Below are 26,182 nucleotides of genomic sequence, written 5' to 3'. Positions count from 1 at the left end.
ACATAACCCACATACTGCATGTCTCACATAACCCACATACTGCATGTCTCCCATAACCCACATACTGCATGTCTCCCATAACCCACATACTGCATGTCTCCCATAACCCACATACTGCATGTCTCACATAACCCACATACTGCATGTCTCCCATAACCCACATACTGCATGTCTCCCATAACCCACATACTGCATGTCTCCCATAACCCACATACTGCATGTCTCCCATAACCCACATACTGCATGTCTCCCATAACCCACATACTGCATGTCTCCCATAACCCACATACTGCATGTCTCCCATAACCCACATACTGCATGTCTCACATAACCCACATACTGCATGTCTCCCATAACCCACATACTGCATGTCTCCCATAACCCACATACTGCATGTCTCCCATAACCCACATACTGCATGTCTCATATTACCCACATACTGCATGTTACATATCACATATTACATATTACACACATGTTACATGTTACATACAGGAGTTCTCTGCCGGCTGATAATCCCAGATCCGCCTCTGGTCCCTTGTTGATGACGTCAGAGGGAGCCCAGCGTTCCAGGCCTCGTGTTCGCGCTGTCCTATAGCAGGCGGTGACGTAGGTCATGTGACTTCTCTCTGCCTCCCGATTGGCTCCTTCCTGCCGGCCTCTTCCGGTGCCGAGAAAATGGAGGAATACGTCCGCGAGCCATGGTAACAGAGGGCATGTGGGACCCCCGACCCCCCCCGGCCAGGGCCCCCCAAAACACCACACCTGGGGTACCCAGCACTGCACCAACCCCCTCCCCAGCCAGGGCCCCCCAAAACACCACACCTGGGGTACCCAGCACTGCACCAACCCCCCCCCCCCCCAGCCAGGGCCCCCCAAAACACCACACCTGGGGTACCCAGCACTGCACCAACCCCCCCCCCAGCCAGGGCCCCCCAAAACACCACACCTGGGGTACCCAGCACTGCACCAACCCCCCCCCCCCCAGCCAGGGCCCCCCAAAACACCACACCTGGGGTACCCAGCACTGCACCAACCCCCCCCCCCCCCAGCCAGGGCCCGCAAAACACCACACCTGGGGTACCCAGCACTGCACCAACCTCCCCCCCCCCCCCCAGCCAGGGCCCCCCAAAACACCACACCTGGGGTACCCAGCACTGCACCAGGGCCCCCCAAAACACCACACCTGGGGTACCCAGCACTGCACCAGGGCCCCCCAAAACACCACACCTGGGGTACCCAGCACTGCACCAGGGCCCCCCAAAACACCACACCTGGGGTACCCAGCACTGCACCAGGGCCCCCCAAAACACCACACCTGGGGTACCCAGCACTGCACCATGCCCCCCAAAACACCACACCTGGGGTACCCAGCACTGCACCAGCCCCCCCCCCCAGCCAGGGCCCCCCAAAACACCACACCTGGGGTACCCAGCACTGCACCAGGCCCCCCCCCCAGCCAGGGCCCCCCCAAACACCACACCTGGGGTACCCAGCACTGCACCATGCCCCCCAAAACACCACACCTGGGGTACCCAGCACTGCACCAGCCCCCCCCCCCCCCCAGCCAGGGCCCGCAAAACACCACACCTGGGGTACCCAGCACTGCACCAGCCCCCCCCCCCCCAGCCAGGGCCCCCCAAAACACCACCCCTGCACCAGGGGCCACAACATGGGGCCACAGACACGGGACCCCCCCCCCCACCACCACCTCCCCACGACCCAGGATAGAGCTACAAGGACATCATAATAATATAATAATAATAATATAAAATACAGAGCTCCAAGGACATCATAATAATATAATAATAATAATAATAATAATAATAATGTAATATACAGAGCTCCAAGGACATCATAATATAATAATAATGTAATATACAGAGCTCCAAGGACATCATAATAATAATATAATATTCAGAGCTCCAAGGACATTATAATATACAGAGCTCCAAGGACATCATCATAATAATATAATATACAGAGCTGAAATGACATAATATAATATACAGAGCTGAAATGACATAATATAATATACAGAGCTCCAAGGACATAATAATAATATAATATACAGAGCTCCAAGGACATCCTCAGAATATAATATAATAATAATATAATATACAGAGCTCCAAGGACATCATCATTTAATAATATAATATAGAGAGCTCCAAGGACATCATCATAATAATAATATATAATATAATAATGTAATAATATACAGAACTCCAAGGACATCATCATATGATAATATAATAATAATATAATATAGAGAGCTCCAAGGACATCATAATAATAATATAATAATAATAACCCTAACCCGGAGCTATCCTCCTGCCATTCTCCCCCCGGTGTCAACCTCCTGCCATTCTCCCCCCGGTGTCAACCTCCTGCCATTCTCCCCCCGGTGTCAACCTCCTGCGATTCTTCCGCCCCGGTGTCAACCTCCTGCCATTCTTTCCCCCCCCCCCCCGGTGTCAACCTCCTGCCATTCTTCCCCCTCGGTGTCAACCTCCTGCCATTCTTCCCCCTCGGTGTCAACCTCCTGCCATTCTTCCCCCCCGGTGTCAACCTCCTGCCATTCTCCCCCCGGTGTCAACCTCCTGCCATTCTCCCCCCGGTGTCAACCTCCTGCGATTCTTCCGCCCCGGTGTCAACCTCCTGCCATTCTTCCCCCCCCCCCCCCCCGGTGTCGACCTCCTGCCATTCTTCCCCCCCGGTGTCAACCTCCTGCCATTCTTCCCCCCCGGTGTCAACCTCCTGCCATTCTTTCCCCCCCGGTGTCAACCTCCTGCCATTCTTCCCCCCCGGCCCCCCGGTGTCAACCTCCTGCCATTCTTCCCCCCCGGTGTCAACCTCCTGCCATTCTTTCCCCCCCGGTGTCAACCTCCTGCCATTCTTTCCCCCCCGGTGTCAACCTCCTGCCATTCTTTCCCCCCCGGTGTCAACCTCCTGCCATTCTTTCCCCCCCGGTGTCAACCTCCTGCCATTCTTTCCCCCCCGGTGTCAACCTCCTGCCATTCTTTCCCCCCCGGTGTCAACCTCCTGCCATTCTTTCCCCCCCGGTGTCAACCTCCTGCCATTCTTTTCCCCCCGGTGTCAACCTCCTGCCATTCTTTCCCCCCCGGTGTCAACCTCCTGCCATTCTTTCCCCCCCGGTGTCAACCTCCTGCCATTCTTTCCCCCCCGGTGTCAACCTCCTGCCATTCTTTCCCCCCCGGTGTCAACCTCCTGCCATTCTTTCCCCCCCGGTGTCAACCTCCTGCCATTCTTTCCCCCCCGGTGTCAACCTCCTGCCATTCTTTCCCCCCCGGTGTCAACCTCCTGCCATTCTTTCCCCCCCGGTGTCAACCTCCTGCCATTCTTTCCCCCCCGGTGTCAACCTCCTGCCATTCTTTCCCCCCCGGTGTCAACCTCCTGCCATTCTTTCCCCCCCGGTGTCAACCTCCTGCCATTCTTTCCCCCCCGGTGTCAACCTCCTGCCATTCTTTCCCCCCCGGTGTCAACCTCCTGCCATTCTTTCCCCCCCGGTGTCAACCTCCTGCCATTCTTTCCCCCCCGGTGTCAACCTCCTGCCATTCTTTTCCCCCCGGTGTCAACCTCCTGCCATTCTTTCCCCCCCGGTGTCAACCTCCTGCCATTCTTTCCCCCCCGGTGTCAACCTCCTGCCATTCTTTCCCCCCCGGTGTCAACCTCCTGCCATTCTTTCCCCCCCGGTGTCAACCTCCTGCCATTCTTTCCCCCCCGGTGTCAACCTCCTGCCATTCTTTCCCCCCCGGTGTCAACCTCCTGCCATTCTTTCCCCCCCGGTGTCAACCTCCTGCCATTCTTTCCCCCCCGGTGTCAACCTCCTGCCATTCTTTCCCCCCCGGTGTCAACCTCCTGCCATTCTTTCCCCCCCGGTGTCAACCTCCTGCCATTCTTTCCCCCCCGGTGTCAACCTCCTGCCATTCTTTCCCCCCCGGTGTCAACCTCCTGCCATTCTTTCCCCCCCGGTGTCAACCTCCTGCCATTCTTTCCCCCCCGGTGTCAACCTCCTGCCATTCTTTCCCCCCCGGTGTCAACCTCCTGCCATTCTTTCCCCCCCGGTGTCAACCTCCTGCCATTCTTTCCCCCCCGGTGTCAACCTCCTGCCATTCTTTCCCCCCCGGTGTCAACCTCCTGCCATTCTTTCCCCCCCGGTGTCAACCTCCTGCCATTCTTTCCCCCCCGGTGTCAACCTCCTGCCATTCTTTCCCCCCCGGTGTCAACCTCCTGCCATTCTTTCCCCCCCGGTGTCAACCTCCTGCCATTCTTTCCCCCCCGGTGTCAACCTCCTGCCATTCTTTCCCCCCCGGTGTCAACCTCCTGCCATTCTTTCCCCCCCGGTGTCAACCTCCTGCCATTCTTTCCCCCCCGGTGTCAACCTCCTGCCATTCTTTCCCCCCCGGTGTCAACCTCCTGCCATTCTTTCCCCCCCGGTGTCAACCTCCTGCCATTCTTTCCCCCCCGGTGTCAACCTCCTGCCATTCTTTCCCCCCCGGTGTCAACCTCCTGCCATTCTTTCCCCCCCCCCCCCCCGGTGTCAACCTCCTGCCATTCTTTCCCCCCCCCCCCCGGTGTCAACCTCCTGCCATTCTTTCCCCCCCCCCCCCGGTGTCAACCTCCTGCCATTCTTTCCCCCCCCCCCCCGGTGTCAACCTCCTGCCATTCTTTCCCCCCCCCCCCCGGTGTCAACCTCCTGCCATTCTTTCCCCCCCCCCCCCGGTGTCAACCTCCTGCCATTCTTTCCCCCCCCCCCCGGTGTCAACCTCCTGCCATTCTTTCCCCCCCCCGGTGTCAACCTCCTGCCATTCTTTCCCCCCCGGTGTCAACCTCCTGCCATTCTTTCCCCCCCGGTGTCAACCTCCTGCCATTCTTTCCCCCCCGGTGTCAACCTCCTGCCATTCTTTCCCCCCCGGTGTCAACCTCCTGCCATTCTTTCCCCCCCGGTGTCAACCTCCTGCCATTCTTTCCCCCCCCCGGTGTCAACCTCCTGCCATTCTTTCCCCCCCCCCGGTGTCAACCTCCTGCCATTCTTCCCCCCGGTGTCAACCTCCTGCCATTCTTCCCCTAGTGCTAGTGCCAGCCTCCTGCTGTTCTCCCTGCTGATGTGGATGCCATCCATATTGTAACTATAATGTTGATTTTCTTGCAGCCCGTGGAGGATTGTCGATGACTGTGGTGGGGCTTTCACAATGGGGCTCATTGGAGGGGGTGTCTTTCAAGCAATTAAAGGATTCAGGAATGCCCCTGTGGTGAGTGTTTGTATGTTTTGATAGGTGGATACATATTTGAGCTTTTACGTCTGCAAGTTTAGCACAACGTAGAAACATAGAATGTGACGGCAGATAAGAACCATTCGCCCATCTAGTCTGCCCAATTTTTTAAATACTTTCATTATCCCTGGCCTTATCTTATAGTTAGGATAGCCTTATGCATATCCAACGCATGTGTTAACCTCTACCACTTCAGCTGGAAGGCTATTCCATGCATCCACTACCCTCTCAGTAAAGTAATACTTCCTGATATTATTTTTAAACCTTTGTCCCTCTAATTTAAGACTATGTCCTCTGGTTGTGGTAGTTTTTCTTCTTTTAAATATAGTCTCCTCCTTTACTGTGTTGATTCCCTTTATGTATTTAAATGTTTCTATCATATCCCCCCCCCCGTCTCGTCTTTCCTCCAAGCTATACATGTTAAGATCCTTTAACCTTTCCTGGTAAGTTTTATCCTGCAATCCATGAACCAGTTTTGTAGCCCTTCTCTGAACTCTCTCTAAGGTATCAATATCCTTCTGAAGATATGGTCTCCAGTACTGCGTACAATGCTCCAAGTGAGGTCTCACCAGTGTTCTGTACAATGGCATGAGCACTTCCCTCTTTCTATTGGTAATACCTCTCCCTATACAACCAAGCATTCTGCTAGCATTTCGTGCTGCTCTATTACATTGTCTGCCTACCTTTAAGTAAACCCATGTTGTCTCTGATCTTGAAATCCATGTGTTTTTAGATGTTCAACAATCCTATCCTTTAACATGGTTTCTATTACTTTCCCCACTATTGAAGTAAGGCTTACTGGCCTATAGTTGTCCAACTCCTTCCTACTACCTTTCTTGTGAATGGGCACAACATTCACTGACTTCCAATCTTCTGGGACTACTCCTGTTAACAATGATTGGTTAAATAAATCTGTTAATGGTTTTGCTAGTACACCACTAAGCTCTTTTAATAGCTTTGGGTGTGTTCCATCCGGCCCCATTGACTTATTTGTCTTTACTTTTGACAGTTGAAATAGAACCTCTTCCTCTGTAAACTCACGTGTAATAAATGACTCGTTTGTCCTTTTTCCTAACTGAGGTCCCTTTCCTTCATTTTCATCTGTAAATACTGAACAAAAATATTAATTGAGGCAGAATCCTGTATGTATGAGTGATGTAAGCAGATATTTATTTATAAAATATTTTACCATATCGGGGAAGGATAGGTATAAAGTCCCCAATTAGATAGACTGCTGTGTGTACCATGTTTACAGCCCTCGCTATTATTTGTTTGGACGGAGTGTTACGTGTAACGTGTTTATAGCTCTGGTTTCTGTTGGTTTGGATGGAGTGTTACGTGTACCGTGGTTACAGCTCTGGTTCCTGTTGGTTTACCCCCGTGAGGGGAGAGGTTGTATGTACTGGATTTTACATTGCATGTTCTGCCATTTAGGGAATCAATTACCGTCTCAGAGGAAGTATGAACGCAGTGAGGATCCGTGCTCCGCAGATTGGGGGTGAGTTTTTAGGATTCTCATCATTTGCTGGTTCTCCCGCTTCAAGCAATCCATTAACCCTCTGTTTCCCACAGGTAGCTTTGCAGTTTGGGGCGGTTTATTCTCGACAATTGACTGCGGTTTAGTGCGAATACGAGGGAAGGAGGATCCATGGAATTCTATCACTAGCGGAGCATTGACTGGCGCCGTGCTGGCTTCTCGTAGTAAGAATCTTCTCTCATTAATGGAGGGAGGGACTGATTCTATTCTAAATGTTGGATCTCCCCATTTATAACAGAAGACGGCAGGCATCACCCTTAATCATTCACATTACTCTGCAAGATGTGTTTGTGACTGCACAACAGACTTGAATACTTAAAGGGTTACTCCAAACCCCATAGCCATGTCATTGTTTTGAAGTGGTCATGGTGGTTGGACCCAGATGTTCAGTGTTTCAGCTGCACATACAGACATATTGGCAATTGTGTTGCACCCCAGCACACGTGACTTAGCCTGGAACTCTGTTCCAACAAATAACGGAATTAGGGGCACGTCTGGTACATGCTTTTCTCCAGAATTGTGCTGCAGTGGAGACCAAAATGTATACATAATACAGATAAAGGAAGTGCGCACACATACAAATATGTGGGGCAGTGGTGGGCTTAACACAATCTGGCCATATGGTGGAACTGAACCCCCATGTTTGTTTGCTGAGACAGGCTGTTTTATATGGCCATGTAGAATTTAAAATTATATTTGTGAGAGGTGACTGAGAGGTCCTAAATGGGAGAATTGAATTGAAAGTGGAGAATATTGTTCATAATGACGGCGTGCTGACAGGCCAAAACACACGCCGCGCAATTTCTCTTTTTTTATTTTTACCTCACTACTGGTAGCACTTATGCACTGAATTAGCTATGGTTGATTTCATTGTATTTTATTTTCAGTTCAGGAAGGGAGAGCGGTTCAGGTAGGCCGAGGTAGTAGGGACAAACCTACTCTAAGAAGTTCTTCGTTTTGGGGCTGCAATGGTATTTTCTCTTTTGTAGTAATTAACTCCTTCCTCTTTAGTCTAAGATTCCATACTTAACCTCTGGTTATTACTGATTTTTCTGTCCGATTGCTGGGACAGCGCACAGTTTAGCCTTAGACCTGACTAGCGGATAAGCTGATGTTGTATTACCTAGCTGGACATTGATAGGTATGTGTGTGTGGATATACAAACACATTATATATACATCAGCTAATCCACTAGTCAGGTCTAAGGCTGAACTGTGCGCTTTTTCTCTCTCACTCCTGTTTTATATTCCTGTTTCCATTAGGACTCCCCTTCCCCACTTTCAATGTTAACTCTCCCACTCTCGCATATACAGCTTATCGTAGGTTATTCCCCAATTTCAGGGGAGAGTAACATAGGGCATCCTTTGGTACCGATCCACTAGGCCCCCATTACCCTGGGACTCTCGGATCAGCACCTTTCTCCTTACAAAGTTTCTTTTAAAATGATATTTGTATGTGTGCGCTGTTCCTTAATCTGTAATATTTGGGCTGCCTAATGTCAATTGTGCTTTTTTTAATGTCTTTTGTCAGCGTGCATAGCAGGCTGTCAACAAACGTTCCAACTTCTCCCTTGCAGTCTGCCCTCTCACACTAAATGCAGCCCTCCCTGTCTCCTTATCATATTTGGTATATTTTTGTGTTCCCCTCCCTGTCTCCTTATCATATTTGGTATATTTTTGTGTTCCCCTCCCTTCACTGGCTCAGTGTGCATGAATGTGCACTGAGCCATTGAAACATTTGATTGCACCTCAGCACAACTCCGGTGATTTCAGATGGGTGGGGGGTCGTTGGATTAACATAAATAATAACTTCTTTTTTTTAGTCTTTATTTTGGATGGAAACGACAGAATAACTCCAGTAGTGCATTATTTTAACCCCACAGGTATATAGATCAGGTCCCTGCAGTGTCACTGCTCTGTTTTCTGCCTCTGGGGAGTTCAATCACTTTGTTAATACAAAGCCGCTTCATGAAGCCAAAGTTGTTTTCATGCCTATAGTATCCTTTTAAGCAAACATAGTAAAATAGTGATGCTAAAACACTGATTGTCCCCCCCTTTTCCTCTCCCTAACTATTTGGAAGTCAGTAACGCACTGTTTTGTGGATAAATCACTATGTAAAAGGGGGAATTAATGGGGTTAGAATGTACCTTCGAGAGAGCATCCTCGGATGTGCACCGTTATTAAACCTTCGTTAAGACCACCCATATCTTGTATTTTAGGTGGTCCCCTTGCCATGGCGGGTTCTGCACTAATGGGTGGTGTTCTATTGGCTCTCATTGAAGGAGTTGGAATTCTGCTCACCCGTTACACAGCACAGCAGTTTCAAAACCGTGAGTAAACTACTTCTCTATCCCAGCCGTCTGGCAGAACTTCCCCCACCCCCAATCTGGTGCCAACTCTCCTATTCAAAGTATTCGCGCTGTACTTCTCACCCCACTCTGCCAACTCCCGTATCCGGGGTATTCACTCTGTACTTCTCACCCCTCTCTGCCAACTCCCCTATCCGGGGTATTCACTCTGTACTTCTCACCCCACTCTGCCAACTCCCGTATCTGGGGTATTCACACTGTACTTCTCACCCCTCTCTGCCAACTCCCCTATCCGGGGTATTCACTCTGTACTTCTCACCCCACTCTGCCAACTCCCCTATCCGGGGTATTCACTCTGTACTTCTCACCCCTCTCTGCCTACTCCCCTATCCGGGGTATTCACTCTGTACTTCTCACCCCGCTCTGCCCACTCCCCTATCCGGGGTATTTACACTGTACTGCTCACCCCTCTCTGCCAACTACCCTATCCGGGGTATTCACACTGTACTTCTCACCCCTCTCTGCCCACTCCCCTATCCGGGGTATTCACTCTGTACTTCTCACCCCTCTCTGCCCACTCCCCTATCCGGGGTATTCACACTGTACTTCTCACCCCGCTCTGCCCACTCCCCTATCCGGGGTATTCACTCTGTACTTCTCACCCCTCTCTGCCCACTCCCCTATCCGGGGTATTCACTCTGTACTTCTCACCCCGCTCTGCCCACTCCCCTATCCGGGGTATTCACTCTGTACTTCTCACCCCGCTCTGCCCACTCCCCTATCCGGGGTATTCACTCTGTACTTCTCACCCCGCTCTGCCCACTCCCCTATCCGGGGTATTCACTCTGTACTTCTCACCCCTCTCTGCCCACTCCCCTATCCGGGGTATTCACACTGTACTTCTCACCCCTCTCTGCCTACTCCCCTATCCGGGGTATTCACTCTGTACTTCTCACCCTCTCTGCCAACTCCCCTATCCGGGGTATTCACTCTGTACTTCTCACCCCTCTCTGCCAACTACCCTATCCGGGGTATTTACACTGTACTGCTCACCCCTCTCTGCCAACTACCCTATCCGGGGTATTTACACTGTACTTCTCACCCCGCTCTGCCCACTCCCCTATCCGGGGTATTCACTCTGTACTTCTCACACCGCTCTGCCAACTCCCCTATCCGGGGTATTCACACTGTACTGCTCACCCCTCTCTGCCAACTCCCCTATCCGGGGTATTCTCTCTGTACTTCTCACCCCTCTCTGCCAACTCCCCTATCCGGGGTATTCTCTCTGTACTTCTCACCCCTCTCTGCCAACTCCCCTATCCGGGGTATTCTCTCTGTACCTCTCTGCCAACTCCCCTATCCGGGGTATTCTCTCTGTACTTCTCACCCCTCTCTGCCAACTCCCCTATCCGGGGTATTCTCTCTGTACTTCTCACCCCTCTCTGCCAACTCCCCTCCGGGGTATTCACTCTGTACTTCTCACCCCTCTCTGCCAACTCCCCTATCCGGGGTATTCACTCTGTACTTCTCACCCCGCTCTGCCCACTCCCCTATCCGGGGTATTCACTCTGTACTTCTCACCCCTCTCTGCCCACTCCCCTATCCGGGGTATTCACTCTGTACTTCTCACCCCTCTCTGCCAACTCCCCTATCCGGGGTATTCACACTGTACTTCTCACCCCGCTCTGCCAACTCCCCTATCCGGGGTATTCACTCTGTACTTCTCACCCCTCTCTGCCAACTACCCTATCCGGGGTATTTACACTGTACTGCTCACCCCTCTCTGCCAACTACCCTATCCGGGGTATTTACACTGTACTTCTCACCCCTCTCTGCCTACTCCCCTATCCGGGGTATTCACTCTGTACTTCTCACCCCGCTCTGCCAACTCCCCTATCCGGGGTATTCACTCTGTACTTCTCACCCCTCTCTGCCAACTCCCCTATCCGGGGTATTCACACTGTACTTCTCACCCCTCTCTGCCAACTCCCCTATCCGGGGTATTCACTCTGTACTTCTCACCCCTCTCTGCCTACTCCCCTATCCGGGGTATTCACTCTGTACTTCTCACCCCTCTCTGCCAACTCACCTATCCGGGGTATTCACTCTGTACTTCTCACCCCTCTCTGCCTACTCCCCTATCCGGGGTATTCACTCTGTACTTCTCACCCCTCTCTGCCAACTCCCCTATCCGGGGTATTCACACTGTACTTCTCACCCCTCTCTGCCCACTCCCCTATCCGGGGTATTTACACTGTACTTCTCACCCCGCTCTGCCCACTCCCCTATCCGGGGTATTCACTCTGTACTTCTCACCCCTCTCTGCCAACTCCCGTATCCGGGGTATTCACTCTGTACTTCTCACCCCTCTCTGCCAACTCCCGTATCCGGGGTATTCACTCTGTACTTCTCACCCCTCTCTGCCAACTCCCGTATCCGGGGTATTCACTCTGTACTTCTCACCCCTCTCTGCCAACTCCCCTATCCGGGGTATTCACTCTGTACTTCTCACCCCTCTCTGCCAACTCCCGTATCCGGGGTATTCACTCTGTACTTCTCACCCCTCTCTGCCTACTCCCCTATCCGGGGTATTCACTCTGTACTTCTCACCCCTCTCTGCAAACTCCCATATCCGGGGTATTCACTCTGTACTTCTCACCCCACTCTGCCCACTCCCCTATCCGGGGTATTCACTCTGTACTTCTCACCCCTCTCTGCCTACTCCCCTATCCGGGGTATTCACTCTGTACTTCTCACCCCTCTCTGCCTACTCCCCTATCCGGGGTATTCACTCTGTACTTCTCACCCTCTCTGCCAACTCCCCTATCCGGGGTATTCACTCTGTACTTCTCACCCCTCTCTGCCTACTCCCCTATCCGGGGTATTCACTCTGTACTTCTCACCCCTCTCTGCCAACTCCCCTATCCGGGGTATTCACTCTGTACTTCTCACCCCTCTCTGCCTACTCCCCTATCCGGGGTATTCACTCTGTACTTCTCACCCCTCTCTGCCCACTCCCCTATCCGGGGTATTCACTCTGTACTTCTCACCCCTCTCTGCCCACTCCCCTATCCGGGGTATTCACTCTGTACTTCTCACCCCCTCCCCCAAGCTGGTGGAGCTGTCCTGCCTCCAATTTGCAGGATAAGTGAATTGAGATTTAGTCATTTTGACAGGTCTAGGCTGTTTTTTGTGATGCTGATCTTCGTGTTGTTTATAACAATACAATATCTTTACAACAGCAGGCAGTAGCTGTACTGCAACTCCCACTATCCTGTCCCTGCAAGATTCCCCCTCCCCCAGCTGGGATTATCAGCATACCTTCTTTCTGACGTATTATCCAGGCCTGAAATCTTATTAATACACAAGCAATGTCTGCCCTGCCAAACGCTCTCAATATTCCCAGTGCATAATCCATGGGTGGCTGCTGTGAAGATGAATTATTTGTGACATTGACAGACAGACTGTGGAAAGCTGATGTCTATGTGTTACAGGGCTCTATATTGGTTCTTAATTTTTATTTTCATTTTTCATACAGCCAGCCCTTTTGGAGAGGATCCAAGCTACGTACCACAGTGACAACGTGCAGAACTTCCCACAACTGTCTACGGGTTACAGGAGCCCATTGTATATAGAAACCCGCCCGTCTGTTCCTCTGTCTCTCTCTATTGGCTGAATAAAGTTATATTGTAATGCTGCTCTCTCTCTCTTTATGTCTGTGTCAATGGGTTTATGTGATCAGCTTTGTGAGAGGCCAATTAGACAAAGGATAGGACAGAAGATAATGTCACAGTAATGGACACAGTGAGTATAGTTCATTGTATTTTATTTCCCTTTTTCTGTCACTTCCATGAGGACATTAAAGAGCTGGCCTGCCGCTTATCCGAAGGAACAGATCCTTCCTGCAGATTTTCACTTAACTTCCTCCTGTCTAACACCGCTCCTTGCTGGAGGTATCGGCCTTGTAACGTAGGCATTTGGTGCTTTGAGGATCCCTCTGTCTCCAAACACAGGACAGGAAAACAATTATCTGGAGATTGTCAGAACCCTGAGTGAATCTGCAGATAAAAATACATGTTGGGTTAGGAGGACCTGCTGTGGGTTTAAGGATAAAACACAAATCAAGGGAATGTTCTCGTTGAGCAATGATTCTGTACAGTAAGGAAGCACTAACCTTAGTGGTCTTTATGCGGCCCCCCACATAGCAGATCCATCCAGAATTATCTGGAAGTGTCTGGCACTCCTCCTCTTCCAGACAAGGCTCCATGTCACACCACCATTTCCCCATCACAATGGAAGCTGCCAATGGGAAACAGAGGTTACTGTACCAAGATGGGATTCTCCAGGGTGGGAGCCACCCTGAGGCAATCTCTGAGGTGTCCTGTTCCAAATCCCACCTAGTGGGGTCTGAGCTCAGTACAGCGATGCTTTGCAAGACACTGGCAGAGCTGCTGTGTCCATATAATCCCCCCTAGTAAAACCATTCTCGCAGGGTATACAAACTCACCGTCTACGCATGAAGGTTTGTCTCTTGTGGTTCCTGCCACTTTTCCTGGGAGACAGGAGCACTGGATAGTCTGAGAGCGTTCCTCAATCCGATTCTGATTACAGCACCGGTGCGCAGAGACCACCCGGCATGTCCCCCCAGCTGCAGAGACAGGAGTTTGTCAAGTTATAAATATGAATCGGGAAGATTTATGTAGACTAATGAGGATGGTTAACTCCTAAGATTAGGAAGAAAAATCAGCCCCACAGGAATTGCCTCTAATTTAAATTCAATATAGGGTAATCAACTTTATTGAAAAAGGCTCATACAACATATGTGTAAGGTATAACCAATGTGTGTATTGAGTGATAATTTAAAAACCACAAGAGAATGTAAGCTCATTGAGCAGGGCCCTCCACCCCTCTGTTCCTGTACGTCCATTTGTCTGGTTACAATCACGTCTGTTAGTCCACCCATTGTACAGCGCAACAGAATCTGATGGCGCTATAATAAAATAATATGTACTACTGGCAATCACCATATGAATGGAAGCTCCAGAAGCTACATGTGTAACAATTAGACCGAAGTAACAAAACTGCTGTCTGAAAGGTCCTATGAGTGGAAATATAAAACTGATATACCTATGTTAGACATATGAGACAAAAGGTTCTATTCCATAGTGGAAATGGATTGCCAACAGACATACAAACTGGATAGTAGAAGGAGGGCGCTTTCTGGGCTGAAAATTATATATTGATATATATATAGAGCCCATGTAGCCTTGACACGTAGAGTACACAGAGGGAAGAAGGTTTAGACATATAAAGGATAAGTTATATCCAAACCACCTCCCTACTGCTTAAAGGCTGTTCCCCCTATGTAACCAGTATTAAAAGTATAAGCTGAAGGGCTAAAGTAAACGGGGGGAGAGCATGCAGCTGATATGAAGTAAGCAGATTAGTATCCAGTTTCCCCTCCCCCCCCCCCCCCCCCCCGGCTGCTTCAAGGCAGCCCCCCTAAGCTGTAGATGTTGCAGATAAGTCTATCAGATATCATGGTAACATATCAAAGTGGAACTAAAAGCAAAGTTTGTGCATCGGCAGCCCGACACACATTTCGGCGGGAAAAGAAACGCCTTTCTCAAGAGCTGAAAGGTCCGCCCACGCTCCTCCCCTGCCGACGTCATCCAGTCAAACTTTAAATACAATCAACGAAAAAGCATTCTAAATAAATGGGGAGAAGGAGAAACCTTCGAGTCCCAAAGGTTGGAGAGTTTTTAACTTTTCCTTTGTCTTAGAACCTTATCAAAATTGCCACGTTTCTCTGTGGCTCCAAGCCACAAATCCTCAGACCATTGGGGTCCCTTCTGTGGTGTTCATTTAGGTGTCGAGAGATGGGTGTCTCAAGACGATTCTTGGGGGACCTGGCATGTTCTTTAATTATTTCTTTAAAGAGGTGAAAGGTTTTGCCCACGTATTTCAAACTGCAACTGCAGGTCAGCAAATACACTAAACCTGCAGTATTGCAGTTGAAAGAGTTTACAATTTTGAACGTTTGTTGTCCCTCACTGTCAGTCACGTTCTTCGAATCTCTTAGAATGTATTTACGGGCGCCACATCTGCCACATCCATACGTACCACAGGGGGGATTTCCCAGCCAGGTACCAGGTGGTCGTGGCTTTGTTTGAAAATGACGTGGAACCAGAATGTCTCTCACATTACAGCCTCTTTGTGCCATGATGTCAATATGTGGACCAAGGACCTCTTTGAGATGGACATAATTAAGTAAAATTGGGCAGAATCTGTGCATGTTTTTTTTTTTTTTTTACCTCATACCATCCTGAATCATATGTGGCTATAATTCAGATAGTCTTATTGGTTTCTTTCCTCACAGAATGATCCGACAGGAGTTCTGTTCACTTCTATTGGCCTCCAATGCCCTCTTTTCAGGCATTTGTTGGGGCATCCTTTTTCACGGAACTGCTAAGTATTTTAGCTTTGACCGTAACGTCAGAGATATTACTGCAGTTTCTACGTATTTTTAGATACGGTCCGACTGGTATTCCCTGTTTGAGAGTTCTTGGGTGCAAACTATCCCACTGTACCAGGGCATTGGAGGCCAAAGGATTCTTAAAGAGTGTAGTTTGGAGTGAACCCTCATCAGGGATTGAAATGGTCAGATCCAGGAAATTAAGGGAACGGCCACCAAATTCAGATGTGAATTTGAGGTTTTCACTGTTTACATTCAAAACTGAGACAAAGTCGTTGAATTCCTCTAGGGTACCCTGCCACACAACTATGTATCTTAGGTAGATATTGTGCCACAGTGTCTGATGTCTTAATCTGTTCCTCCCACCAACCCAGGTGGAGGTTAGTGTATGGGGGGGGGAGGGGGGGGGGGGGCACAAGCCATCCCCATCGCATTTCCTCTCACCTGGTGATAGACTTTTTATGGAACAGAAAGCAGTTGTGCAAAAGGATAAACCCCAGAAGTTTAGTGTGAATGTTGTATGTGACATGTTCTGGACCCCTTTGGTCTAGAAAGAATCTTACGTGCTCAATACCTTTATCATGAGTAATGGATGAATATAAAGATTCAATATCCAAACTACATAGATTGGCTGTTTTGGGGAATTTTAAGATCAGCGAGGAGATTGAGTGCCTGCTTTGTGTCCCTGATGTAGGAGAGAACATGTTCTACAAATGCCCTCAAAATTTTGTCCACATAGAGGCTACCGTTCTGGGTCAAGTTGTCAACCCCCGAGACGATAGGACGGCCTGGTGGATCATCCAGACTCTTGTGGAATTTTGGTAAGTAGTAAAAGGTTGCCATCCTCGGGTGACGATTCAAACTCGTATTCGTCACCCGATAGCAACCCTTCACTACGGCCATCATGAATCGGGAAGATTTGAATCTGAATAATGACAATCCAGAGGCATTACCCATATTTGAGACTATATATAATACAGCTCCCGCTGAAATAAAAAAGATTATTCTTATTACCTGTGATAATACTATGCGAATTGAACAGGGAAATAAACCTAGAGTAACACTACTATCAAAAATCTTATAGCCCCTAGTATGCCACGTAGAAGAAAAAATAAGACTACCTCTAAAAGGCACATACAGATTGTGGCAGACAAGCTTGTTCAACATGAAATTTTATCTCGAAAAAAGATAAAAAAAACACTTCTCATCAAACCATCTTGACAGAGAAAAAACATGAGATTAAACAATTCATTAATTGTAACACCACATATGTAGTGTATCTGTTTGGATGCCCATGTGGCAAACAATATGTAGGGGGGCATTTAAAAACAAATGTATGAACCATGGTGTACCAATTCAATTATTTCCTATGCAGTGTAGAAAGTATTACCTAAAGCCATTGTCTATCTAATGTGCTTCTATACTTTACTATATTAAGATAGGATGTTTTTTTTTATGTAGTTTAGAAAGCATTGCCTAATCTATTGGCTACTTAAAGTTGTTTCCATATCTAATTAAACTTCTTAATTGATATGGGTATTCATATATCTTCAAAAATCTGGATCTCGTCAGTCCTGAGGGTATATATAATGATATGGCCCAATCGGTGATCGTTTGAGCTCCCTCAAGAAGTGAGTGTATAATCACGAAACACGTAGGAGCGAGCAATCACCGATCTGCTCACAAGGTTGTCCCCTGTGGTACACCGTACACTCAGTTCCTGGTACGGAAAGGCGGACCGCTGACGGACCTGGTATACCGGCTTCACCGAACCTCCAGACGCATTACGGATTGTAGCACTTACAGAGCCTATATCCTAGTATCTCTTCCCTGTGACCCTGTCTCTACCATCTAAGTTTAGAAGGGAACGGCGAGAACCTAGTGGTCATACCTTGCAACATACAGCATCATTGTGCTTGGCTCACATTATCCTTTGAGTATGCGACACGGGGAGGGGGGATCTAGCCAGAGGGGATTTTCTTGCATTATACAAACTTAGTTTAGATTTTAGATGTTTTATATTCTTTTACTTTGCTCGGCTTTTTAACCAGTATTTTACCTTTATTTTTATTTAATATTTGTATTTGGTTTTACTTAAAATAAACTTACTTCACCATAGAAGCCCCCTTTTTATGTCAGACAGCGAGAATGCTCTCGCCCCACGCCCTATTTGTAAATGGTATGGGGAAGTCTTTAGAAAACCGTGTGAAAGGATCATTCTGATTGGATCCCAAACCGTGACAGCTATAGGCGTTACAAATCTATACATAATAAAAGATGGAGTGTATAATAGTACACAGTTCCTAGTTACAGAGTTAAGATGGGCCAAGTCTGGTGCTGCTGACAGATTCCTTTCCTGGTTACAGAGTTAAGATGGGCCAAGTCTGGTGCTGCTGACGGATTCCTTTCCTGGTTACAGCATTAAGATGGGCCAAGTCTGGTTCCGCTGACGGATTCCTTTCCTGGTTACAGAGTTAAGATGGGCCAAGTCTGGTGCTGTTGACGGATTCCTTTCCTGGTTACAGCATTAAGATGGGCCAAGTCTGGTGCTGCTGACGGATTCCTTTCCTGGTTACAGAGTTAAGATGTGCCAAGTCTGGTGCTGCTGACGGATTCCTTTCCTGGTTACAGAGTTAAGATGTGCCAAGTCTGGTTCTGCTGACGGATTCCTTTCCTGGTTACAGAGTTAAGATGGGCCAAGTCTGGTGCTGCTGACGGATTCCTTTCCTGGTTACAGCATTAAGATGGGCCAAGTCTGGTTCCCCTGACGGATTCCTTTCCTGGTTACAGAGTTAAGATGGGCCAAGTCTGGTGCTGCTGACGGATTCCTTTCCTACTTACAGAGTTAGGATGTGCCAAGTCTGGTGCTGCTGACGGATTCCTTTCCTGGTTACAGAGTTAAGATGTGCCAAGTCTGGTGCTGCTGACGGATTCCTTTCCTGGTTACAGAGTTAAGATGTGCCAAGTCTGGTGCTGCTGACTGATTCCTTTCCTGGTTACAGAGTTAAGATGGGCCAAGTCTGGTGCTGCTGACGGATTCCTTTCCTGGTTACAGAGTTAAGATGGGCCAAGTCTGGTTCTGCTGACAGATTCCTTTCCTGGTTACAGAGTTAAGATGGGCCAAGTCTGGTGCTGCTGACGGATTCCTTTCCTGGTTACAGCATTAAGATGGGCCAAGTCTGGTTCCGCTGACGGATTCCTTTCCTGGTTACAGAGTTAAGATGTGCCAAGTCTGGTGCTGCTGACGGATTCCTTTCCTGGTTACAGAGTTAAGATGTGCCAAGTCTGGTGCTGCTGACGGATTCCTTTCCTGGTTACAGAGTTAAGATGGGCCAAGTCTGGTGCTGCTGGCTGATTCCTTTCCTGGTTACAGAGTTAAGATGGGCCAAGTCTGGTTCCGCTGACGGATTCCTTTCCTGGTTACAGAGTTAAGATGTGCCAAGTCTGGTGCTGCTGACGGATTCCTTTCCTGGTTACAGAGTTAAGATGGGCCAAGTCTGGTGCTGCTGACGGATTCCTTTCCTGGTTACAGCATTAAGATGGGCCAAGTCTGGTTCCGCTGACGGATTCCTTTCCTGGTTACAGAGTTAAGATGTGCCAAGTCTGGTTCTGCTGACGGATTCCTTTCCTGGTTACAGAGTTAAGATGTGCCAAGTCTGGTTCTGCTGACAGATTCCTTTCCTGGTTACAGAGTTAAGATGGGCCAAGTCTGGTTCTGCTGACGGATTCCTTTCCTGGTTACAGAGTTAAGATGTGCCAAGTCTGGTTCTGCTGACGGATTCCTTTCCTGGTTACAGAGTTAAGATGGGCCAAGTCTGGTGCTGCTGACGGATTCCTTTCCTGGTTACAGAGTTAAGATGTGCCAAGTCTGGTTCTGCTGACAGATTCCTTTCCTGGTTACAGAGTTAAGATGTGCCAAGTCTGGTGCTGCTGACGGATTCCTTTCCTGGTTACAGAGTTAAGATGTGCCAAGTCTGGTGCTGCTGACGGATTCCTTTCCTGGTTACAGCATTTAGATGGGCCAAGTCTGGTTCTGCTGACAGATTCATTTCCTGGTTACAGAGTTAAGATGGGCCAAGTCTGGTTCTGCTGACAGATTCCTTTCCTGGTTACAGAGTTAAGATGGGCCAAGTCTGGTGCTGCTGACGGATTCCTTTCCTGGTTACAGAGTTAAGATGTGCCAAGTCTGGTTCTGCTGACGGATTCCTTTCCTGGTTACAGAGTTAAGATGTGCCAAGTCTGGTTCTGCTGACGGATTCCTTTCCTGGTTACAGAGTTAAGATGGGCCAAGTCTGGTTCCGCTGACGGATTCCTTTCCTGGTTACAGCATTTAGATGGGCCAAGTCTGGTTCCGCTGACGGATTCCTTTCCTGGTTACAGAGTTAAGATGTGCCAAGTCTGGTTCTGCTGACTGATTCCTTTCCTGGTTACAGCATTAAGATGGGCCAAGTCTGGTTCTGCTGACGGATTCCTTTCCTGGTTACAGAGTTAAGATGTGCCAAGTCTGGTTCTGCTGACGGATTCCTTTCCTGGTTACAGAGTTAAGATGGGCCAAGTCTGGTTCCGCTGACGGATTCCTTTCCTGGTTACAGCATTAAGATGTGCCAAGTCTGGTTCTGCTGACGGATTCCTTTCCTGGTTACAGAGTTAAGATGTGCCAAGTCTGGTTCTGCTGACTGATTCCTTTCCTGGTTACAGCATTAAGATGGGCCAAGTCTGGTTCTGCTGACGGATTCCTTTCCTGGTTACAGCATTAAGATGGGCCAAGTCTGGTTCTGCTGACGGATTCCTTTCCTACTTACAGAGTTAAGATGTGCCAAGTCTGGTTCTGCTGACGGATTCCTTTCCTACTTACAGAGTTAAGATGGGCCAAGTCTGGTGCTGCTGACGGATTCCTTTCCTGGTTACAGAGTTAAGATGTGCCAAGTCTGGTGCTGCTGACTGATTCCTTTCCTGGTTACAGCATTTAGATGGGCCAAGTCTGGTTCTGCTGACAGATTCCTTTCCTGGTTACAGAGTTAAGATGGGCCAAGTCTGGTGCTGCTGACGGATTCCTTTCCTGGTTACAGAGTTAAGATGGGCCAAGTCTGGTTCCGCTGACGGATTCCTTTCCTGGTTACAGAGTTAAGATGTGCCAAGTCTGGTTCTGCTGACTGATTCCTTTCCTGGTTACAGAGTTAAGATGGGCCAAGTCTGGTTCCGCTGACGGATTCCTTTCCTGGTTACAGAGTTAAGATGTGCCAAGTCTGGTGCTGCTGACGGATTCCTTTCCTGGTTACAGAATTAAGATGTGCCAAGTCTGGTGCTGCTGACGGATTCCTTTCCTGGTTACAGCATTTAGATGGGCCAAGTCTGGTTCTGCTGACAGATTCCTTTCCTGGTTACAGAGTTAAGATGGGCCAAGTCTGGTGCTGCTGACGGATTCCTTTCCTGGTTACAGAGTTAAGATGTGCCAAGTCTGGTGCTGCTGACAGATTCCTTTCCTGGTTGCAGCATTTAGATGGGCCAAGTCTGGTTCCGCTGACGGATTCCTTTCCTGGTTACAGAGTTAAGATGTGCCAAGTCTGGTTCTGCTGACGGATTCCTTTCCTGGTTACAGAGTTAAGATGTGCCAAGTCTGGTTCTGCTGACTGATTCCTTTCCTGGTTACAGAGTTAAGATGTGCCAAGTCTGGTTCTGCTGACGGATTCCTTTCCTGGTTACAGAGTTAAGATGTGCCAAGTCTGGTTCTGCTGACGGATTCCTTTCCTGGTTACAGAGTTAAGATGGGCCAAGTCTGGTTCTGCTGACGGATTCCTTTCCTGGTTATATTCCTTTGACTGCTCTATCCCACGGACTTGGGTGGTACAATCCCCACCTCGGATACGGTAGTTCAAGCAGAATATCAGCAAAGGTTGGTCCAATAAAAAAAGTACTTTTATTTAAAGGTAATTAATATAAAAATATAAAACAAGAAACAATACACTCAAAGTGAGGTAGATAATAATAAATACACTTAACGCGTTTCACCTGGTAAGACTCTTTCTCCAAAGTGTTTCCTTTAGATAGAAGTACTTTTTTTTTTTGGACCAACCTTTGCTGATATTCTGTTTGAACGGTGGGGATTGTAACACCCAAGTCCGAGGGATAGAGCAGTCCACATCTGCTCCATCAAATGTGAGTAAATTTCTTACCACATTAATTGTATTCTGTGCCTTACGGTACACACTATTTTGGTTTTTCTTTTCTTTTTTTTTTCCATTTTTCTCCTATATTTCTGGAGGGAAAGGACCATTATCTATACCTACAAGTGGGCACTACACTATAATATCCTAAGCCCATATCCGCAGAGCTGCTTATGTTTCCACCATTTGAGTGACTGCAACCACCAAGAACCACACTATATCCATAGGCGGGGATTGTTCCGCCCAGGCGTTCATGTTGGAGCTACAATTTTAGCTCCAGGAAATTGTATATTTCTTTTGTTTTATTCTATTTATTTGGACAGTGACATACTACACTATATATATATTCCTTTTTTTTCTTTTTCTCCCTGCTTTTATAGATATTTTTTTGGGACACTTTAGGTGCTGCACTACTTCTTGTACTTTCCTCTGTTTGTGGATGGGACGGGAGACCCCGGCTCCGGTGATTTAGCTGCCGTTTGGACTATTCCAGTTATTGCTTAGCGCTGAATACCCTTTAGCTTTTTCGCTATATAAATAATAATCATATGAATATAAGCCAATAATGCAGGTGACGATCTTACAGTGGGCATGCCTATAGATCCCTATAGAATAACCCACGGTACAGCTGCCACATGGAAGATTTTTCTTGGCAGTAATCGTTTTGTACATATGGCTGGATCTAAACTATCACAATCGCATTACTTAACAAATCTCCTATTTGTGACAACAATCGGACTAAATCTGTAAAATGTTCATAATGAGAATCGCAGTCTAATAACACACAGGGTGTAAGTGCGTATTAAACCTCTATCCCACCACGCCTATTTACTATGTCACACACAGAGTACCCCTATCCACCACCCTCTCCTGTCTTTTACCCCTAACCACCATCCTCTCCTGTCTTTTACCCCTATCCACCACCATCTCCCCTCTTTTACCCCTATCCACCACCCTCTCCTGTCTTTTACCCCTATCCACCACCCTCTCCTGTCTTTTACCCCTATCCACCACCCTCTCCTGTCTTTTACCCCTATCCACCACCCTCTCCTGTCTTTTACCCCTATATACTGTTATGGGCAAATGCAAATATTACAAGTTTTAGAATGAAATGTTGTATTTCTTAAACTGTGTACTTTGTCTTTAAGAGATATTGCAAATTGACAAGGTGTTAGAAATGGAACATATTGTTTTTCATAGATGTTTCTTTAAGCAATAACCCCAGGTCATTACATGTTTGCGCCATTTTGCCCCAAACGAATTACAATAACAATAATGCATAAACAAGCTTCAAGGCTATACTACGACTCTTTCAGTACACAATATACTGTGGTAACCCCAAGTTAATGGAACTTCCCCAAATCCGGGAATCTCCCACGACTGTGCACTTACGTCTTAGTATAAACAACAGATAAGCTATTCAGACTTTGGGAAGCCATCTTGTCCCTTGAACTTGATGGAAGTTCCCCAGGTCCGGGAGTTTCCCATGACGTGTGCACTCGCTTCTAGTTATGGACTTTTTCATATGAACTATGGTGACTCTAAAATGACGACACCCAAGGTATAAATAAGTGTACTTTTAAATGTTAACACACAGAGGAGAGACTTGGAGACAGACGCTGCTCCATCTTAAAATGACTGAGAGGCTGACATGATGACATGTTCAGAAGGGTATGTTAACCTATTAATGATATCTGCAAGCATTTAATTTCATCTTATAAACTCTGCTATAATGGATTTGATATGTCTATATTTATATTTTTATATAATAAATATCTAAAAGACAAAATCTATGGCTTCCAAGACAATCCTTATTTTATATTGTATTCTCAATTATTTACACATGTTAAATAGAGGATCTCTTACTAACTATATAACATTATGGCTAAGATATCTGTATGGTTAGCCCTGCTAAGTTCTATGCTTTAAGACATTATAGAGGTAAATAAGGGAACCGCAAGCGGTTACAGTTGGCGACCACGAAGGGACTTGTACTTGGAAGCGTTAAATAAAAAATAATAAATACCTAGGTAACCTCTTATACGTAAGAGAAGACACAATACTTTGTCATGGCACAAGTCTTGAAATATCAAGAATCTATTGAGCTATTTGCAGCCCAGACTCAGAGAGAGATCTTCATCATTAGAGATGATTTTAATGTGAACTTGTACAATGCACTTTAAGTTCTGGTGACAGGTACATTGTAATTAGCATACAATGCTGAAATTGTGGATCTTAATATCATAAGAGAGCAAATATACATATTTGGTAAACTCCCTGATATGCCTAATACACCAGCACAGCATTGCCCATTAGTTCCAGGACAGTGGATTGCAGGCAGAGGGGTATGTTCTCTTTGTAGCTGCGTAGTATGCATGCGCAGGAAAAAGATTAATGCAAAATGTTGTCAAAAGAAAAGTGATAAGACAGAGCGATGAATTTGAAGTCTAATTTCAAGAATGCATAGAAAATTGCATTATGGCTTAATGAAAACATTCATGCAACAGACAGACAGGACTTTTAATTATTGAATTACTGCGTTCTGGATTCTAATGTCCACTATATATGAAAAGTTTCATAAAACAGTGATAATTTCCATATTGTCAGTTACGCTAGCTGTTGATTGAAAATCAGGAATTATAACAGCATAACTATTTTTGGAGTCTGGAGTTTCCAGCCAAGGTTGCGGAGATACAGAGACATGTAAACATTCCAAGGAATTGAGAAGTCGTTGGTTTATATTCCAAATTATGAACAACATTATTACATACAGCCATAAAGAGAAAGACATGGCTTTTAATACATTCAGTGCAGTACAATGCAGTACACTGCAGCATATATTTTATATAATATATGCTAACTAGCTCATATTTGTTCCTAAACAGAGTTGAAATTATACTACCCTCCTAGAAAAAATGCAACCGGTGGTTATACATCCTTTGCTTCCCTAAATGCTCTGCAAAAATAAATATTTATAAAATGATTAAAAATAATATATATGTAAGATAAATCAGGGCAAAATAAAATTGTAACTACACAGGATCTCTGATAACTTTTAAACTGAACTTATTAAAGGCTTATTTAAATAAAATGTTAAATACATTTACAGCTTTAAATGTGACCAAAAGATACTAAATGATGTGTTAAGCAGCCAGCCCAATTCACTAGAATAGCATAAGTATTCTACTATTTAAAGTGCACAATCCCTGCACATAATGACTTTGCTTACTCAGGTACAGTCTTTAGTCGATTGCAATGGCAGGATTAAAATCCACCAATTTTAAAAGGGAAAGTTTACTTAAATAAGTGGTACTATCCCACTGTACCTGTATTGCTAGCAGTAAGGAAATTAGAACAATGATATTGTACTACTGACTGTAATCAGATCAGACACACGTAATCTCAGTAAATTTCATAAACTAGGTTTTCATAAAATAATATAAAATAAGATTAAATATCAAAGTTGTTTATATATAAATACACCAATGTTGTTTATAAATAAATGTATATAGACTAGGTAGTAAGAGCATTTACATGCATTCAGCAGCCTGCTCTCTCAGAGTCAGAAACGGATTTATAAAAAAATAAAAATAAAGAATAGGTTTTAAAAAAAAGTCCACAGTCAACCACACATGATGGGTAAAATAATTGCTTCTTTAAAAGCTATATGCTGCCGCAATTATGTATATAAATACAGATTAAGGCACAGCGTAGAAAAAATACAGTTTCAAATCTCATATATGGGGATTCAGTTCCACGACATATTGGTGTATCTTACACTAATTCCAGTGGTAGATAGTGCTAATGCTGAAAGAGGCCAATTTTAATAATAATAATAATAATAATAATAATAATAATAATAAGTTGTAAGAGCATTGTGAATATATATAATGCAAAATTAATTGGATATTGCAAAGCCTGCAATATTCTAAACAGACATTAAAATCTAAGAAAAAAGAAAAATAATAATGCATAAAGAATAATGCATAAAAAAATGCAGTGTCAATTAAAGTGATAATACTCTGATATATTAAATCACATTGCATATCATATATCTGCTATATGAAAAGTATAATTAAGGTAACTTTACTGTCCAAAGCCCCCTCACATCTATTTTATAGAATCTATACTTTTCTGTGGTCACCTCCAAAGGGGCCTCTGAAACTGGGGGGCTAAGAAGGGTGCTCATCCTAAGAGGAATCAGATTTCACACTTAAAATAAAATAAAATAAAATAAAAAAATATAATAATAGAAGAGGTATTGTGGGAACATCCAGAACATGCATTTTGTATATAAACTTAATTTGCAGATATTTATGCCTTAAAGACATATAAAGGATATTTCATTAAATATGCAGGTATCTTTAAAAATTAGGCAATGTTAAAAATAAATAAATAATAAT

At 46.4% G+C, this 26,182-nt stretch overlaps 2 protein-coding genes across 4 annotated transcripts in view; one reads left to right on the top strand and one right to left on the bottom strand.

The window, feature by feature from the left end:
* Window positions 1–607: 607 nt before the first annotated feature.
* Window positions 608–12,838, top strand: TIMM17B (translocase of inner mitochondrial membrane 17B). Its single transcript, XM_063433131.1, has 6 exons — window positions 608–704; window positions 5,174–5,273; window positions 6,729–6,792; window positions 6,867–6,995; window positions 9,051–9,161; window positions 12,679–12,838. The coding sequence occupies exons 1-6, from the start codon at window positions 679–681 to the stop codon at window positions 12,717–12,719; spliced, it is 471 nt and encodes a 156-aa protein (XP_063289201.1). The 5' UTR covers window positions 608–678; the 3' UTR covers window positions 12,720–12,838.
* Window positions 12,839–12,949: 111 nt separating this feature from the next.
* LOC134573386 (chemokine-like protein TAFA-1) overlaps window positions 12,950–26,182 on the bottom strand; it is a 29,399-nt gene continuing 16,166 nt past the window's right edge. For all 3 annotated transcript variants that reach the window (XR_010085320.1, XM_063433124.1, XM_063433123.1), the window contains 3 exons: window positions 13,648–13,788; window positions 13,315–13,439; window positions 12,950–13,198 (listed from right to left, as the gene is read on the bottom strand). Coding sequence is in view for 2 of the 3 variants with exons in the window: in XM_063433124.1 (XP_063289194.1) it covers window positions 13,181–13,198; window positions 13,315–13,439; window positions 13,648–13,788 (284 nt within the window). In the remaining variant the exon portion in view is untranslated. The remainder of the gene's footprint in view (window positions 13,199–13,314; window positions 13,440–13,647; window positions 13,789–26,182) is intronic.

Source organism: Pelobates fuscus, chromosome 9 (genome assembly GCF_036172605.1).
Source record: "Pelobates fuscus isolate aPelFus1 chromosome 9, aPelFus1.pri, whole genome shotgun sequence".
NCBI lineage: Eukaryota > Metazoa > Chordata > Amphibia > Anura > Pelobatidae > Pelobates > Pelobates fuscus.
This window is presented reverse-complemented; position numbering and strand designations above follow the sequence as displayed.

What these genes read in the sequence shown, in the direction of transcription:
- TIMM17B (XM_063433131.1), top strand. Translation starts at nt 679, where the DNA reads ATGGAGGAATACGTCCGCGAGCCATG. An exon ending in GATTCAGGAATGCCCCTGTG is followed by an intron (nt 5,274 to 6,728) that starts GTGAGTGTTTGT and finishes TCTGCCATTTAG; the next exon opens with GGAATCAATTACCGTCTCAG. An exon ending in CCGTGCTCCGCAGATTGGGG is followed by an intron (nt 6,793 to 6,866) that starts GTGAGTTTTTAG and finishes TGTTTCCCACAG; the next exon opens with GTAGCTTTGCAGTTTGGGGC.